The 18,603-nt window shown below is 27.9% G+C and overlaps 2 protein-coding genes across 3 annotated transcripts in view; both read left to right on the top strand.

Moving 5' to 3' along the window:
• The first annotated feature begins 2,632 nt into the window (after positions 1–2,632).
• On the top strand, positions 2,633–12,782 carry LOC107455874 (uncharacterized). 2 transcript variants are annotated; one of them, XM_071178544.1, is made up of 3 exons: positions 2,633–2,757; positions 4,341–4,526; positions 11,700–12,782. In XM_071178544.1, exons 2-3 carry the CDS (start codon positions 4,370–4,372, stop codon positions 12,161–12,163), a joined length of 621 nt encoding a protein of 206 aa, XP_071034645.1. In that variant the 5' UTR covers positions 2,633–2,757; positions 4,341–4,369; the 3' UTR covers positions 12,164–12,782. The 2 variants fall into 2 exon arrangements, with proteins under 2 accessions (XP_071034645.1, XP_015929082.2); XM_016073596.3 differs by lacking the exon at positions 11,700–12,782 and adding an exon at positions 8,120–9,576.
• Positions 12,783–18,227: 5,445 nt separating this feature from the next.
• LOC107451364 (uncharacterized) overlaps positions 18,228–18,603 on the top strand; it is a 12,988-nt gene continuing 12,612 nt past the window's right edge. The window contains exon 1 of the mRNA XM_043050221.2: positions 18,228–18,314. The gene's annotated coding sequence lies outside the window, so the exon portion shown is untranslated. The remainder of the gene's footprint in view (positions 18,315–18,603) is intronic.

Raw genomic sequence — 18,603 nt, 5'->3', positions numbered from 1 at the left:
TAAAAAGTTTTTCTACGTGTCCGTATCTGTCTCTTTTATAACTCCAAATTTTCAATTCTCCAAAATTTCTTTTAACTGTGGAGAACTGTCACATACTTTCATTAGAAACTAAGTTATCATATATAATATATTATATTTTCTCTACTATTGGAACATTTTTGAATTTTTTTTAATAGCATTGTAAAGATATAACCAAAAAAAATATTAAACCATCATTTGAAAATCTGAGCAAAGTTAATTAAAATATAAAATTATAAAAAAATCATAATAATAGTATAAAAAGTTTTTCTACGTGTCCGCATCTATCTCTTTTATAACTCCAAATTTTCAATTCTCCAAAATTTCTTTTAACTGCGGAGAGCTGTCACATACTTTTATTAGAAAACAAACTATTTGTAAACTTTAGAAATTAACTAACTCAGTTAAAATTTAGAAAAGTTAATTCTAAAGTCTTTAAATGATCTACAGTCTATCAAGAAATTCGTGATTTAAATTCAGGTTAAGTGATATTGTTTATACTATTTTAGGGCAAACTATTTTAGTGAACAAACAAAAGTTACCAGATTAGTTTCTGATCTCGAAGTTTATTGCCTGATATTTTCAACTAAATATTTTCAAATGCGTAAAAAAATATTATTTTCTCTCCTTTTTTTCTTTTCCTTTTTTTACTGAGAAAACAACGTTTACTTATCATGATGTAGACAGAAAATAATACAGTATCTGAAACACTGTCAGTCAAAGGTTTACTTGATAAGTAATTGTTTATACCATTGTTTTGATTAGACAGAAATAAAGGGTATTCCCCTTCCAGCCTCTACAAAAGTGCACATGATTTATATTTCAAAATAGGAAACCTAAACTTTCGTATGATTAAATCAGTGAATTTATGATTATTATTATTGGAAAAAAACCTAAAGAAATTCAGAATATTTTGGATTGCATCATCGACTTCAAATAGAAACATCATTATGAAATAATTAAAATTACTTAAAAAATGTCAGATTTTGCAGTGGTTTTATTAAATGTTTTTAGTTATACTGATGCGTATAAATACAAAGTAATTATGAAATCGATACGAGTGAAATAGTAAAATCGGTAAGAGGTTTATACTACATATGGGTAGATTCACAGACTTAATTGCTCAACAAAATTAAAAACGAAAATTCCAATCACTCATCGACATGGCAGTCGAAGTTTAAAGCTTCTTCCGTTGATGCTTTTGTTTAGTGTAATGACATTCAAAATAATATACGTAAAAAGTTTTGTGAAATGCTATCATATTGCCAACTTTAGAGGGTGTTTAATATTTTTATCGATATTATCTTGATATCGTGTCTTAATATCGATCTTAATATTGATATTATCTCAATATTTTCAATTTAATACATTGCGATTGTGATTATGCCATAGGGGATGTGTCATTCTTTTATGGCATTATCATAACTATACTTAGCGTGATTTACATTACATTTTGAACGAATTTCAATGAAACTACTAAAATATAAGAATTATTCAACTAGTCTATTTGCATTTTCATTCTAGTTTTTTGGCGTTTGTGTTTGTAGGGCTGATAAAATGAGGAAATGTTTCAAAAGAAAAAAATTTCATTTTTTATAATTTTTTATAATTGTTGGAATCAATATAACTAGTTCTTAAATTACTTATCTACTGTGTTAATCTTAATGAAAGATTTTGGTTAGAAACAAAGCTAAAAAAACACATCACATGACCACATGAAACATATCGACTGTTTTTTACGTATTTTTGAAGCGAATGAACTTTTTAATCAGCTAAGAGTTTTAGTAGTTTTAGGTCGTAAAAATCGTCAAAATAATACTAATGTGTGGAAGAATTAAAACTTTTAATTGTCTGATAGGTTCTAATAAATAGCGATTGTTTGAAAAAAAAAATAGACTATCAATCATGTCTGCCGTTCACTGTTTAAGTTAAAAAAAACAGTTAAGGTCGATTCTCATTTTTTACAGATATAATTTTATTTTGCGTTACTATGGATAAAATAGCATTTACTGCTTAATTTTGATGCTTAAGTGTAAAATAAGGGATCAGTAATAAGAGATCAGCAAAAAATTAAAAAAATTAAAAAAAAAACACCTTTATAAAGATTCCCTTCATTATTGATTTTAAAAAAAAAATCAAATATTCTGTCATATTGCATTTTTAGTCTAAATCTGAAAAGCCTCATAACAAAGCTTCTGTGCTTCAATATTATTACTCTTTGTAATATAAAGGATGAGGGAAATATCTTAGAGCTTTGAGAATAAAAATTGTAACTATACTCGAACTTAGCCTCCATTTCTCATTGTCTCACTTCTTGCTCTATAAAATTTTACGGTAAAATTAGATTTTACCTTAAAAAGTACCGGCACCCTGATTTTTTTTGTTTTTTTACCGTAATTTGATTCGGGTTTTGTTACAGTGTGTCTTTTTGAGATATTTCAAAAACCAAGCTGATTGCGATCATTGCAATTATATATTCATTAAAAAAACATTTACTTACGATTAAAATTATTAAAAATTGAACTTAAAAAATTGTTTAATGCTTTATTATTTATAGGAGAAGTATGTAAAATTTTTGATCGAAAGGAATTAGAAATTTTAAAGATAAAGTATTGTGATAAGAACAGGAAAAGATAAAATCAACTTTTTAAAGAGACGCTGTTGCTTTTTCGAGTTTAGTTTTATTGCTGATCAGTTTGAATCCATTGTTGAGTTATCTTCAATACTTTGCATTTTCAGGTAATTATTCATGCTATTAAAAGTGGTTACTGATTTTATTTGAAATTTTTTTCCTTATCACATTCATTTGTTCTCTAAAAGATACTCAGATATTTATGTTGTTTTAAATTTGTTTTTAAGTTAGTCATATGATTTAAATCTTATGTTTTAGAAATAGCTATTTTTCTTGATTGAATAGAGATGAGAATGTAATGCTTTAATTCATGATAAATTTTTTTAATTTATGACCAATTTTGGTGCGAAATTCAATAAAGTTAAAATAAATTCTTCAAATTTTTCATTGTACGTCGGCAAGTAATAAGCAGCTCGTTTGACGATTGACACTTGGTGTACCTCCTTATTAGGATTTTAAATGTTAATGATTCTGATGTTAATGATGTTAATGATTTTGAATGCGAATGTTTAAGTTGAAAATATTTACAATGGACATTTTTAAAAGGTGCTTAACGATTTCTCAAAGATGTTTAATAGTTTTGGGAATTTTTTAAAGGTGGTCTATATTGCAAATGTTTGAATATAGAATATTAAAAAGAAAAACAAAATTAGTTTCTCTGGTTTAACTATTTAATGATTTCTGAAATTTCAAAGCAACTAAATTGAAAACAGTAGTTCAATTCATGACTTAAATATACAGTTTTTATTTTCATTTAATTTAATTCTATATGGTGAATCTATGAAACTATGAATGTTCCTTATTGACATAACTATCATAATGATAAATATTCGGAACCACAGAAAACTTTTTCAGCTTATGAAATTTTGATTTATTTTACTTTAGATAATTTAAATTTTACTTTGGATAAAATAAAACGGTAGATATTGTTTTTATTTGCATTTATATATTTTATTTCTGCATGATTATTTTTTTAAATTTAGAAGTTTAAAAAAATTACTCGTTGAAAAATTTTGAAAAATAGTACAAAAGTTAGTTTTAATAAAACCGTTTATAATTCTCTAGGTAAATTAAAACGAAAATTAAATCGAAGCTAAAAGCAAAACTAGTTTTATTGGCTTAAATATTTAATCATTTCTGCAATTTTAAAGCCACTAAATTAAAAACAGTAGTTCTATTTACGGCCTAATTATGTAATTTTTTTATTCATTCAATTTAATTCTATATGATGAATCTGTGAATGTACTTTAAATATTGACATAAATATCGCAATGATAACTATCGCAAATGAAATTTTTATCTATTTATTTAGTTTTTGAATTTTACTACTGATAGAATTGAGCGATAGATATTGCTTTTGTTTGCATATACTTCTATATATTTTATTACTTGATCCTAATTTTTAAAATTTAGAGCTTTTATGATATTATTCACTCAAAAACGTTTAAAAATAATAAAAAGTAGTTTTAAGAAATCGATTTAGAATTCTCTAAGTTAAAAACATTAAAATGAAAACTTTGCGAACTTAATTTAATTAATGATCACAATATTTCATTCATATCATGGTTAGAACATTTTGGTGAGCAGTAAAACGTTACTTGTATTTTATCGTTGATTTTTAAAGATGGAGAAAAAAAATCCATCGTTGATTGTATGCTAAAATGTGTTACATTCTCAAATTATTTTGCAGAGCGAAGAACGTTAATTTTTTGTGCCGTGATGTCATCTTTTGATAGTGATGAAGAAAATGCAATAGAAAAGACAAAGAAGGATTCCAAAGTAAACAAGGATCAGGAAGCAAAGCTAGAAGATGATTTGAAATTACTTCAAGTGAAAGAAACGAATAGCAATTCTCATTCTTCCACAACTGAGAAAGGTAAATAAGAATTTCGTTGTTTCTGTTGCCTTGTTAAATACTTTTAGCAAACTCATTTACATGATTTATGTGGCGATTTTTTAAAATTGAAATTAAATTAAAAATTTTTATTTCAAATAAGTAATATTTATGAAATTTTAATACATAAATCGTCATTTTAAAATTAATTAATCAAAATTATTTTTAAAACTTAATAAATTTTTTTTCTGAAACTAAAATGCTTGTTAAACTTAAAATGACTAAAAATTACTTCTAAATATATAATTAATTAAAATCCTTTTTAAATTTAAATTTAATTTGAATTATTTTTGAAGTTGAAATTAATTAAAATTATTTTGTAAACCTAAGTTGATTAAATTTATTTTTAAAACTAAAAATTAAATAATTTGATTTTTTAAAATTAAAATTACAAAAATTATCATTGAGACTTTTTGAATATGTTATAGCTGAAACTGATACATTAAAATAATCGGGGGCTTTTCAATAAAAAAAAGATATTTGTTTAAACAGTATAGATGTCAAATAGATGTCAAATTTGTATTTAATTTGTAACAATGTATTTCAATATTTTTTATTTTACTTTGAAAAAGCTTCCTACACATAATAAGATAAGCACTATAATATTTCCTAGAAAAATATTGCATCTTTCTATTTAAAAAAGTGCTTGGTCTGATACGCAAATATTTCAGTAAATAAATTTTATTAAAAATCAATCTTTTTTCATCCTTTTTTCATTCTTTTGTATTAATGAAAGTCAAAATAAGTAAAAAATATTATATTTAGCTTTTTAAAATGTATGATTATGAGGTACAGCATATTGACAGCAACGCTGGTCACATTTTTTGCGTTAAAGGTAAATGCGGCTCACTTTCAATCAAAGATTTTTAAATCTGCACTTGTTTAGATCTTAGTTTAACAGTCATTCATCTTTGAAAGTTCCTTAATTTACAAAATCATTTACTCATAAATTTTTGAATCTGAATGAAAAAAAAATTCAAGCTACTTTTTTTGGATTTCATATTTTAGTACGAATTTGCTTCTGATAATCTAACAGATTTTTTTTGTAACTATTCGACTATTTTTATAAAGTTAAAAAGTATCAAAATATGTATTTGCTTTTAATAAGAGCTCCAGAAAAAATATATAAAACAGACACCGAGGTCCCATCTGCGTCAAAGGGTTAATAGATAACTGGATTTGGTCTTTAACAGTTAAGATCTCTGATTAATTAACAGAAGAACAGATACTGCTGAATTTGTAAATGGATTCTGATCAATTTCAGTAGTAGCCGGATTCACGTGAAGAGAATTTGAGCAGCTTCAATTAACCAGAAGATCTAGGGCACCGGAGGGAGAGGACTGACTTAGCCCTGAGTGCCTGTAGACTTTACCTGAGTATAATGGAGTGACCTTCACGCCTAGGGTGACCCTACCAGGAGTATATACTCCCGACGCACTTCAGCCACTCCGCCCAGGTACACCCCCTCACCGGTTACTTGAGCACACTTTGAGGCAGCCTGCAATTCACTTTCACGAGGAACTCTTGACTAGTGTGACGAAAAATTCTGAGCTCCCAGACTCTGTCAGAGGTCAGACCATGGAGACTATCCAGAATATTATCCGTGCTTTCTTAAAAATATACACTGATGGCAGCAGAGGTAACGGAAGAATTTCCGGTAGTGAAGTGTATATTCCAACTTCCACGGGTGCTATTGAATACAAGATCAAAAATCCCAACAACAGCTCAGTTTTTAGGCCTGAGCTTATTGCTATCAGAAAGGGCTTGCAATTTGCTGCTCGGGAAGGACAATTTTCAAGATATTTGGTATTGACTGATAGTCGTGCCTCAATCCAGCATATCTCTAATTGGGATACTATCGGAGATCAGACCAGCCTTGATATTTTAGACTTAATTGACAGGCTTTCATCCAACCATTCTATACACTTTCAGTGGATTCCCTCACATGTTGGGGTTGATGGGAATGAGAGGGCCGACTTCCTGGCCAAAACCGCTGCCGAAGAAGACACTGATCATTGTGGGAAGCTTACCTTTAGTGAATTTCTTCCCTGATAAAAATGAAATTAAACAAGACCATAAGAACTCCTCCCAACCACTCTTGGTATTTTGCAAAAAAACCGGGAGAATCTTTCAATCTTAGACCGAGAGCCCATCAAACTGCCTTTTCACGCTTCTTGAGTGGCCACACTAGATCCCTTACTTTCAACCAGGGCCAAAAAAATTATCCAGAATGTCATTGGTGCTCGACAGACATGGCCTCCCCTACGCATATTCTGACTTGTTTGGGATTCGGTAAAGAAGAGGTCCTGCGAGACTCCAGTCTTTTTATAGATTTTTCGGGAGGTGTTCGGATTAATGAGAGTCGTCTAGCACTGCTAGTCGATTCCGATACTTGCAACAACAACATGGATTCTGATAAATAGATGGCGCTGCTGACTAAAAATATTAACTATCTGTAAAGCAATATATTTTTCATATATATATGGGCATCTGTTCTTGCATATTTACATGGGGATCTGTTAATTGTGTTCCTAGACAGCACCAAGTTGTTTGTATGAGTTAACATTGACATATAAAATTATTCAACAGCGAATTTTGTGGGCTAATGTCTTATTAATTAATTAATTTGGATACTTAGTTTGAATAATATAGTTACCTAAAAAAGCAACAAATCAGACATTTTAATTTTTTCCATTTTTTTAATGAATTTTTTCTATTATTGATAGCTTTAATGTATCATGAAAATAAGAAAAAGTTACAATCTTAAAATTAGAAACAACTTTAAATTTCTAAAATAAACTGAACAATCCTCCTTGTTTTTAAAAATAGGACAAAAATTCTTTTAAAATAATTTCTTGGAAAAGGCAGCTCATCTAGACATTTTTTAATAATTAAAAATTTTCTTGAATACGAAAACTAGGTAAAAAATTTAAAGAAACTCTGAATTCTCTATCAAAAATTGATCACATATCAGAAATCTTGATTAAAAACTAGGGAAGTAGCTACAAATTCTGGAAAATTTTGAAATAAAATTCGAATTTACAAAGGCTTATAGATTAATTTCTACTGGTTACTGAGGCAAATAACAGTTTCACCTGGAAGCTCACACCAATCTGACATGGCATTCTATTAATCTGTTTGAGAAAGATGACCAATCTCATCTCGCATCTCAATTATTAGTAGTAGTTCAGAAAAAGTATTTATTTTTATGTTGTTGCCTTTTAGTTATCGATCACTAAAACATTATAAATTTCATTAATTTATTACATAAAATGTTTTTGATCTCATCATGATTCGAATTTTTTTGGTTTCATAACACAATGTACAACACATTTTAGGGTTCCAGTAAGCAACCTTAATTTAATTTAGATATCCACAATTACCAAGAATAATACGAAATTACTACCAATCAATTTAATCATGAATTTTTTCTTCTAAAAACTGATGCATTCACATAAATTTATTCGTTCCAGTATTGATTTTAAATCTAAACCACAAAATGCTTAGGCACTCTGAAATAATACTTTAAGATGTTTGATTCAATTCTTACTGAAAATAATTTTTCATTTCCTCAGGAATTACTGTTAAAAAGAAATCTACGGCCGATAACCTCAGTCATGAAGAATCAATTAGAAACATAGAAAGACCTGAACCATCATTTAGAGACACATTTCTTGCAAATAAAATTTCTTCAAAGCAAAATACTCATAATATAAGATCAACTACTGAAGCGGTTAATTTAGGAGCTGAAGCAACAAATTGGAGGAGTTTACGAAACCCTAATCCAAAGGAAAAGAAAGAATCTATTTCCGTTTCAAGTTCTTTAAGTTGGAGAGACCCCCACTTTAAATATGAAAGATTGAAACAAAATGATAGTTCTGAGTCCAGAAAGCGGTGGAACGATGATATAAGAGAAAATCAATCTAGATCATTTGAAAACAGATCGACATATCTTACAAATAGAGATAAATCAAACAGAGGCAACTGGACTATTTCTTGTGCTCCTGATATTGTACTTGATAATGGATTAACGGAAATAGAACACGTTCAGATGTGTGTGAATGAACTTCATGAACAAAATGCGGAGTTGTTTGCTACTCGTCATCCTAAAGTGTTTCAGAAACCCAATGGAACTATTTGCATTAACTGTTACACTTCTAATTATGAAGATAAAGTACACGTTGCTAAAGTTGCAGATATATTGGTTGAAAAAATCGGGTATTATCCATATTGTTTTTTATATTTTCAAGAAAAAAAGCCTTTGTACATGAGGACGTGTGAAAAAGAGTTCTATGAATATATTGAAAATAATTGGAAATTAATTGATTTCAATGAGTGAGTTTTGCTGGTATTGAACTTTAATTGCAACATAATAATTATTATTCTAAACATTTATAATTATATTTAATTAACATTTATAATTATATTTAATTGACATTTATAATTATAGCAGAATAATAATTATAAACATTTCTTTAAATATGTTCAAAGACTATTGAATATAAGAATGCATCTAATTTTGAATAATTTATTTTTTAAGGAGTTCCAATTTTGAAATACATTTGTTGAAAATGAATTCTTATTACTTCTAGCCAGAATACGGTTTTCAGTTAAAAATACTGAGTTATTTTGTAACTTAATCATAATATAAATTTTTTTTTATTGTTTTTGTTACTTTAATACCTGTTAAAAAGGAATATAAAACCATTTTAACAGATCTTTAAAGTATTATCTAATCTCGAGTTTTCTAAGCATATTTTCATGCTTTATTTATAAAAAATAAAACTCATTTTCCAATGAAATTTCACATAATTTTAGGTGATCTTTCTAATAGTTTAAAAAAGTGCAATGCAAAATATTAAAAAAAAGTTATAACGAATATTCTTTATATAATTAATGAAATTATTATATATGAGATATTATTATATAAAGGATGTTATTATATATTATATAAATTATAGAAATTTATGTAGATTTGGAAAAATACTTTGTAATAATTTTTTAAATAAAGAATTTTTTTATCCAAATGAAATTCTGTTTATTTGACGTGCAATTTGCGTTAAACATTTATTGTGACTTTTTCATTTCACATCTAAATTTTTACATTGTGTTTGTATATTTTTAGAGTTAAACTCATAAATTACAACGATGAAAAAAAACTTAACCTCGTGCTGCTAATGAGTGTATCATGATACTTTGATCAATAAATTATGCATATAAATTTTGTTTTAATTGAACTTATTTTTTATTGCTTTCTAAGAATTTTTTTAAATTTTTTTCTAAGATTTTTTTATGATCGTAAATATGAAATATTAATAAGTCCGAAATTGATTCCTTTCTTAGGTTTCAGACATATTTTGCGCAAACTATGCACAGAATGTATTTTTTAAGCTATGAATTACGAAACAACTTATATATTAGAAACAACTTATATTATACAAAACTAATCAATGAATCAGTTTGAACAACACTGCGTAATCATGAATAAAACTTGAAAAAATATATTTTGACAAAATTAATAAAGCTAGAAAATAATTCAAAATCTTTTTCCGATTTTTAATAATTATTCGTTACCTTTTTTCGGTGGTTTTAGCTGTTCATTTTCAATTATTCCACAATTTCAGATGCTTAAGATTAATAGTCAGTATCATTTTGACTTCAGTATCATTTAGCTGCTTGAAACTAACTCATGATAGTCAAACTTTACTGCTATCAAAATTTTTTTCCCGATACTTATTCCTTTAGAGGGGCCGTAGAAACCTAATTCCCCAGTATCCGTGTTAAAACAATACAATATTATGCAGTTTTGAAGTTTAAATAGATACGGAATATAATAATATAATACTTTTTACTGTATTAATGTATTTGGTGCATATTAAAACTGCACCAATCACCATAATACCAGTAATGCCTATTATCAAAATAATTAAAGGGAGTCAGTGTGGTATATGCCTATCATGCTAAAACTAACCTTTTTCAATGCATCTTTTCTCAGCATCTAAACAAGATATTACTTCAATTTTTTTCATAGAATATTTGCATATGTTTACAGTGATAACTGTTAATGCATATCTTTGGCAATATTTTTTTACAAAAGATATGAACCGAAACCTTTTAATTTTTATAAAAAAAATTCAGAATGTTTGAGTAAAAACGTTTCATGACTCAAAAAAGTATTCCTGTTAACTCTAAAACATTATTCCAGCATGCAACTGATATAATCTCAAATATTACGCACAGTTATAAAATTTAAAATTAGTTTATCCAGAAATAATTCCAGGCAAAAAATTACTTTTAGTAAGTATTTATTATTTTTTATTATTTTATTTACTAATGGTCTAAAAAATTTTGAATTGTAAGGTATACAATAATTTCGACATCATTTTAAAAAATATAATTATACATGGCAAAATACGAAATTTGTGCAAAACGTGTCGGGATGTTATATATATAATTTTAAGTATCTGGTATTTTTTTTAATGTGTTCCATTTATTCCATAATAACACCTGTACAAATATTAGTATATGTGGTTCCTATTAAAACTATATTAATTACCGTAGTATCATTAGTAATTATTACCGAAATTAATAAAATAGAATTGACGTCCATAATACGTGTGGCGATTTTCTACGTTTCCTCTAAACCAATAGCTTCTATTTCTGCGTTTATTTTTTTCTTTTTAATACTTTGCTATTTATTTAAAATTTCAGTTAATACCTATTTCGTTGTATAATTGTAATGCAAGGAATAAATTAGAATCTATGTTTTATTCTATGAAATACATATAATAGTTTACATATTCTATAATTTTGGGTTTTGATGTATTTGATTTTCTCATAAATTCAATTTTAATCAAAACTTTTTTAATTTTAATCAAAATCTGGATAAAAAAGAAGCAATTATGGCAACTTAATTCACTCAGTTAGCTAAGTATTGGTGGCATAATATAAACCCAATATCTGTAATTAGGATTTATACTTTTATTGAAATATACCAAGATCTATCAGTGTCCACATATTTTATTACTGGGATAGGGTTTAATATATTATGTGTAATATATTATGTGATGTTAGATTATAAATATCTGCTTTTATTTTAAACTAGCTGTTTAATAGTTTCAGAAACAATAAAAAAATCCATTTTATTTTTTCTAGAATCTGATGAGACTCTTCTGCCTTCAGATATCGATCATATCGATTATACATATTATCCAGCTCGAGGTGTAAACGAAGAAGATGAAGAGAAAAGAAAGGGTGGAAAATGGTTATTGTTTGCTGAAGGTGATTTAGAAAAAATAGACCACAGGTGGATTGTCCTGCGAAGCTTGATTGAGAATGGCACGCTCGTTTGTATTAAGTCATCAACAGCTGCTGACAGAGAGAAAGGAGTGACTATGTGCTATACTTCCGCTTCCGATAATGAAGAAGAAGTGAAAAGAGCAGCTGACGAAATCAGAAAGTTAGTCAACTACGAATATGTGATGTTTTATAAAACAAATGCTGCCTCTGCAGAAGGACGGTATATAGATGCCGGGAAAAAAGAAATTTCTATATACATGCATACTTTTGAGGGTGGTTTTTATAAAAGAGATAAATATAATCGATGGAATAGCATTTAAAAGTAATTTTTCTTTCAACTGATCTTACAGGAAATCGTAATTAATGCTCCTGGCAAACATAAACTGTTTTTATTTTTATTTTTTGCAAATCTTTCAATGAATTGAAAAAATTTTGAAGAAATAAAATAATTATTTTGCTAAAAATTAAAAAAAATTGATATTTCTCATTAAAAAATTAATCGAAATTTTTTTAAATGAGTAAAAAAAAATTATTCGTCTAAATGATGAATACTGCCTGTTGGTATTTATGTGTTGCAGTGTTGTCATTGAAATTTTTGAATCAACATGAGAAAAACCTTACACTTTACATGAAAAAGATAATGTTAAATGCATGGAAAACACAAATATTCGATATTTCATAAAACATTAAAAGCAATTATGAGACATAAAAATTTAATTTGAAAAGTCATGAATTCGAAAATTTAAATATTTTAATCCATAATATTAATATCAACTTTATTAATTAAAGCAATTGCTTTCAATATTTTAAATTTTATGAGCTGAAATTCTTTTTTAATCTTATTGATTGTATTTCTTTACTAATGATTATGTACATAAATGTTGATTTAGTTTATAAGATGTAATTGTGCTTAATAAAAGTTTTCTATTACATGATGAATTTTGTTTCGAATTTGAAAATAAATACTTATATCAATTATTACAACGAGTTTGAAGATAAAATATGAAGTGTGAACTGATAAATTGAATCGTAGGGTTTTAATTCGTTATAATACTGTTACACTGTTAAGAAAAAGAAGTAAGCAAATAGGCTGACAAAATTTATTTGTGATTTTGAAGAGAGATACTATACATTTTCAAAAATGTTCTACATTGCCATAAATTTGATAGTGTTAAGAAAGTTAGGAACAAGTTAACGGATAAAATGAATGATGATTTAGGGAAAAGGATGTCTATTGTTGGTCCTCAAAGTAATCTCCATCGGCATTTTGCACCTTCTACCAACGAGCTTCCAGCTCTGCAATCCTTTTGTGGTAAGACCTAGGGGTTTTGAATGCCAAAAAAGTCCGCGAGTGCTTGAAGCAAGTCTGCTTTATTTGTGAAGGATCTTCAACGAAGATGATTATGTAAGGAATAGACTATGTGATAATCTTTTGGTACAACGTCAGATAAGTAAGGAGGATAGCGCAAAGTCTCTCAACCGAGTCGCTATATTGTATTCCAGAACACCCATCCGACTTGCGGCCGGGTATAGTCATGCAAGAGCTTGGTGATTCACCAATGCTGGCTCCTTCCTTTGCATACCTTCTAATTACTGCGAGTACAGATTCTGTTTATCTCATTGGAAGTAGATAACAGTGAACAATTTGACGATTACACCAGAGACAAAGCATAATCTTGCGTAGGTGAATAATTGGTCTACCTCTGCGATGAGCAACCAATGTTCGAAACGCTTCGGAATGTCCTACGGGACGAAGTTTTTGAAATTAGTTAGGATTCGATTAAATATGGATGATGAGAAGGGTGGTTCAGGTGATAGAGCACGCGCCTTCCAATGAGATGAACCGGATTCGAATCCCAGTGATGGCTAGTAGATTCAAATTCCGCAGCGACCGCAGTGCTTACGTAAAATATCCTAAGTTGTAGACAGATCATGGGTTAGAGTAACCTTGAAGACAGGCTTTCCATGGGATATTTTCATGGTTTGTCTCTCCATGTAGAACAAATACTAGTTAGCTCCTTCACAAAGTCCTGTAAGAAGACAAATTTCTACCAATACTTGATTCAGGCTTCCCTTTGTCTTCTGTGATGGGTTCAAAATTACAAGGATACGGAGTTGATCATTGGCGGTTGTGAACGTAAAATTGATTTGGCTTCTCAACGAAGGTTATAAAATAAAATAAAAATTCGGATGTGTAACGGTGAGGAGGCATACAGTTTGCCACTCGTTGTTTCTTTTGAAATTCCAAAGGCGTGTTCTGAACCTTTCTAATCAGCCGGTAAGTTTTGCCAGGTAGTGCAGTCGAATTATATTTTTTCATAAACATTAAACTGCCTTTCAATTTCACCACCCGTCAAACAACTGTCCTCTTCAATTATTCTTTGCAGCGCTTTGTTATTCAAGGTCTGTGGTCATCCACTACTAAATTCAACATGGAAGGACAAATTTCCCGACTTGAGTTTTCGAAAGGAGTGCCTTGCAGTACGTTTATTCACTGTACTATTCCCAAATGCTTAACATAATCGGTGACTTGATAGAGTTTGTGATAAGCCCACTTTTGATGTCGTGAAGAAAACGAAAACAATGGAACTACTTGGACACTTCCATTTGTCTTTTTCGCTACTGTACAAGTTTCAATTGATGAAAGCGAGTGATGGACCTTCTTTTATAACAACTGCTCTTTCTACTCTCGATCAACAGGTTTTTAATCCCCCTGATACACTAATTTGATGCTTTCCATTTGATTTGGTGCGTTACATATTACATTAATGACATTTCTGGTAGAAAAAACCTATAATTCTGGTTAATAAGATACGGTATTTAAACTATTCATTTGTTAATTTTTCCTTTCATATAGTAACGATTTAATGGAAATTTTGGTTTTCAGAATGATAGTTTTTCTTACTATATAATCAATAAAAAACTGAAAAGTTTCAAAAACTTACAACATGTTATAAAACCAATATCATTGCCAAATCGCTTCCGCTAAAACTACAAAGCTTTTTGGTGTTCCCTACAGTCACGGTAAATTTTAATTATATTCCGGCAGTTATAGCCATACTTTTTTTTTCTCAGTGTATTTTCAAATGATTCAATGAGAGTGAAAAAACAAAAATTAAAAGAACTATATTCGTCACTTTATATGATTCAATTTATATCGTACATGGTATCTTGTATAGATACCCCAGGATTTCTTGTCTGTTCTACATAAAAGTTCTTTTTTGTAAGTACTCGAGCTGAAATTGTTCGACTTCTGAAATTTAGTTTCAAAAATTGTTATTGTTCAAGTTGCTACATTTTATAGTGTATTTGCTTCCGACTTTATGAAGATGAAATGCATTTCAAAGGGTTTCGTTTTTCAAAATATCAAAAAAGAAGAATTATTATAAAATTTTTAACGACTATGTTGAAAAAACGAAAATTGAGTGTTTGACGAAGAATGAAATGTGGATGTGAAACACTTTACACTACTCCTCAATAAATTACTGAAAAAGAGAGCAGATGTAAAAAAAAATAATAATAATTTTGAAGGCTTTTAGTTTGAGAAATTATTAGTATTAGAGCAATCATGAAAAAAAATTATGTATAATCCAAAACGTTTTTTAATTTAATCAGAGTATTTAAAACTATAGTTTACTTCTTTTTATATTAAGAATAATTTTATATACTTTGAAATATTACACGGAGAAGATTGTAGGTGTTTTTATATTTTATTTAACTAATTTGTTCTATCTCAGTGAAGTCAAAATCCAACTTCAAAAATAATATTTTGGAATTCATTATTTGATAACAGTTGATAAAATTTATCGCTTTACGAAGCAAAAGGAGAACCTAAAGTAAATTATCAACTATGTCTCATGATCTTTATCATGACTTTAAGTATGGCAAAAACAAGAAAGGGGAATCCCTATATTAAAATTAGAAATTATTTTAAAATAAATTAATTCCATGCTTTTAATATTATCATTTCGGATTCCAAAATTAAAATGGGGAGTAAGAGGAAAAAAATTCGATTTAAAAGTAAATTAGCTTTAAGAATTATTCTGTTAATACAACGTTTATGCCATAACATCTTAGACAATTGCTCTAGGAATGAAATCCTCCAACAGGACATCAAAATGTAGAGTAAACTAACCAGTGAAGGAACACTTAAGCTTCGCTTGCCTTTAAAAAATCATGTTAATTTCAAAATTCGTAATTTCAGTTAAATGACAGTGTCAACATATTTGTTACTAATTGCAAATTAAGTAAAAAAATTTCAGAGAACTTACATAATATTGTTTTAAAGTTTTGGAGGTTCAAATAACAAGTAGTAAGAAGACCAAGTGAAGGAACACAAAATTGCCCAGTAAAAGAGCACTTAATTTTGGTAATTTTTAAATGCTCTTTATGAATTTATTAGGCATACAAATATATAAAAACAAGATTATTTGTGAAATTATAACATACAAGTATTTGTCAAATGCTAACTTTTTTCTGTAATCATGAACTAGAAATTAAAGTGATGTTATATACAAAATAAAAAAAAAAATCATTCTTTATTATAATTTGACTGTCAAATCTAAATCATTGTGTCATTCGATGCTGTTTATTATCATTATTATTTTATCACCTTTTTGTTTACTCTTTTTCCTCTTATTTCCTGAAGTTTTTTTTTCTTTTCTAAGTATTTTTTTTTCTTTTTCTTCCTCATATTCTCTTGTTTTAACTTTTTTGGATCTTTCAGCCTCTTGAAATTTTTGCCATTTCTCTGAAGTTAGTGCAAAAGGTAATTTATTAGTTTTTCTTCTTATTTGACCTTCCTTTTTATCATCAATATTTGGTCAATGTAAATGGTTCTTTTAAACTTCTTCTGATTTTTCAGCAACATTTCTAGAATGCCTTTCTCGAAAATAGAAGGGATAAAGGTGTCTTGAAGTTTGAGGAAAATCAATCTCTTGTTGTACTGAAGTACTGATTTTACTTATAGAATCATTTTTTTTTCAACTAAGAGAGGATCAGAATGAGAACTCATTTCAAATTCGATATCTAAGATGCATTCATTATCAATACTAACTTCAGTTCCTAAGTTTGACTTAACCAAGTGGTCTTCTTTTAATACGTACTTCTTCCATATTGTAAAAAGTGTAGGCTCTTGGACATTTTCGATATTAGACTCTTCAGTCAATGCTGCGTTAAAAATTTGCACCATATCTTGAGGGATTTCCTTTTCAAGCTTCTGAAGAAATTGAGTATCGTTTCTGTTTAACTCTGTTTTTTGCTGAGGAGCTTGCTTCTAAATTCTAACATAGTAAAGTAGTTTTTATAAATTATATAATCACGTTGCTATCCTACAATGATAGCTTATTAGGAGTTCTTGGTGCAAAAGCCAGCGAAAAAATGTTCGATGATTATATTTAATTAGTTTTCGATTTGTAAACATAGTTTATTAAGTTGCCTAACATTTGATGTAACTACGCACCCCATTAATAAATATAAAATAAAATTTTTTCATAAATTAAGCTATTAAATTAAACATTTTGAATTGAAATTATTTCAGGAATTATTCATACAATTTTTAACAACATTTTGGTTGTCCTCTATATAGCAGAATTACTTATCCTAGAGTCATGTTAAATCATATTTCACACATTACTTTACAAAATTCTGTTTAAAAGACAAAAAACTTCTAACCAGTGAAGAAACAGGCATGTTCCTTCACTGGAAGTATTCCCAGTGAAGGAACATACCTGTTTCTCTAACTCCGAATCTATCGAAAAAAGGTTGAGGTAATCATTAGATCAAAAGATATTCAGGGTGATCCGTTATTTTATTTTGAGCACTGTACAAAAGTATCATTTGTGCAAAAAAGTTTACCATGAGTAACTTTCTCACATACTAATATAGAAAATTTAGGACATGGAATAAATTAGAGTTATGCTTCAGTTATAAAATCTACAGAGGTTTGATTAAATTGCGAAATATACAGACATAAAATTGCAACGACCATGTTTCTATTTACGAACTTTAATTATTTCAAGAATAGAGGGGCATCAAATTCATAATTTCCTTACCATAAATTTACGATCGGTTAAAAATATGTTATGTAAAATATAAATACATTTTTTTTTAAAATTTATTATTTTTTATAGCAAAATGAAAAAAAAAACATGACATAAAATAACCGAATAGGATTAGAAAATGGAAAATGAATATGCCGATTTTCTACGAAGATTTTAATGTCAATAAATAAAAATTGATAATTCAGAATAAAGGATTGAAGTGAAATTTTAGCATGCAATATTTTCCTAGATAAAAATATTGTGATAAAAACAATTGTTGTTTGGTTGATTGTTTTTTTATAGATAATTCATTCTTTAAAAGTAATTACCTTCATGACTCCAAATTTCATTTTATTTTAAAAACTAAAACTTTATTCACACAGCTTTTATTCTGTGTGTGATTCGAAATATTTGTGTTCGACAAATTTGAGTAGGTAGTTGTTTGGCATTGATTTTGCTTAAAAATTAAGTAATATTTAATGGCCATTTAATAATTATTTTCAGTTACTGTAAGTTAAAATTAAATGTAATTTAACTTTAAAATGATTAATTCTCAATATAAAGCATTTAGTGTTGTGTATAATTATGACCAAATTTAAAAATGGTATTTATAAATATAGAATTTAGATCATACTCTGTTTTAATTGAAAAGATTTGTTCAAAACAGAATTATTAGACTTCAATTTTAATTTTTAATATATATATATATATATATTTAC

Source organism: Parasteatoda tepidariorum, chromosome 3 (assembly GCF_043381705.1).
Source record: "Parasteatoda tepidariorum isolate YZ-2023 chromosome 3, CAS_Ptep_4.0, whole genome shotgun sequence".
NCBI classification, from domain to species: Eukaryota; Metazoa; Arthropoda; class Arachnida; order Araneae; family Theridiidae; genus Parasteatoda; species Parasteatoda tepidariorum.
The sequence above is the reverse complement of the archived record's forward strand: the minus strand, read 5'-3'. Positions and strand labels throughout refer to the sequence as shown.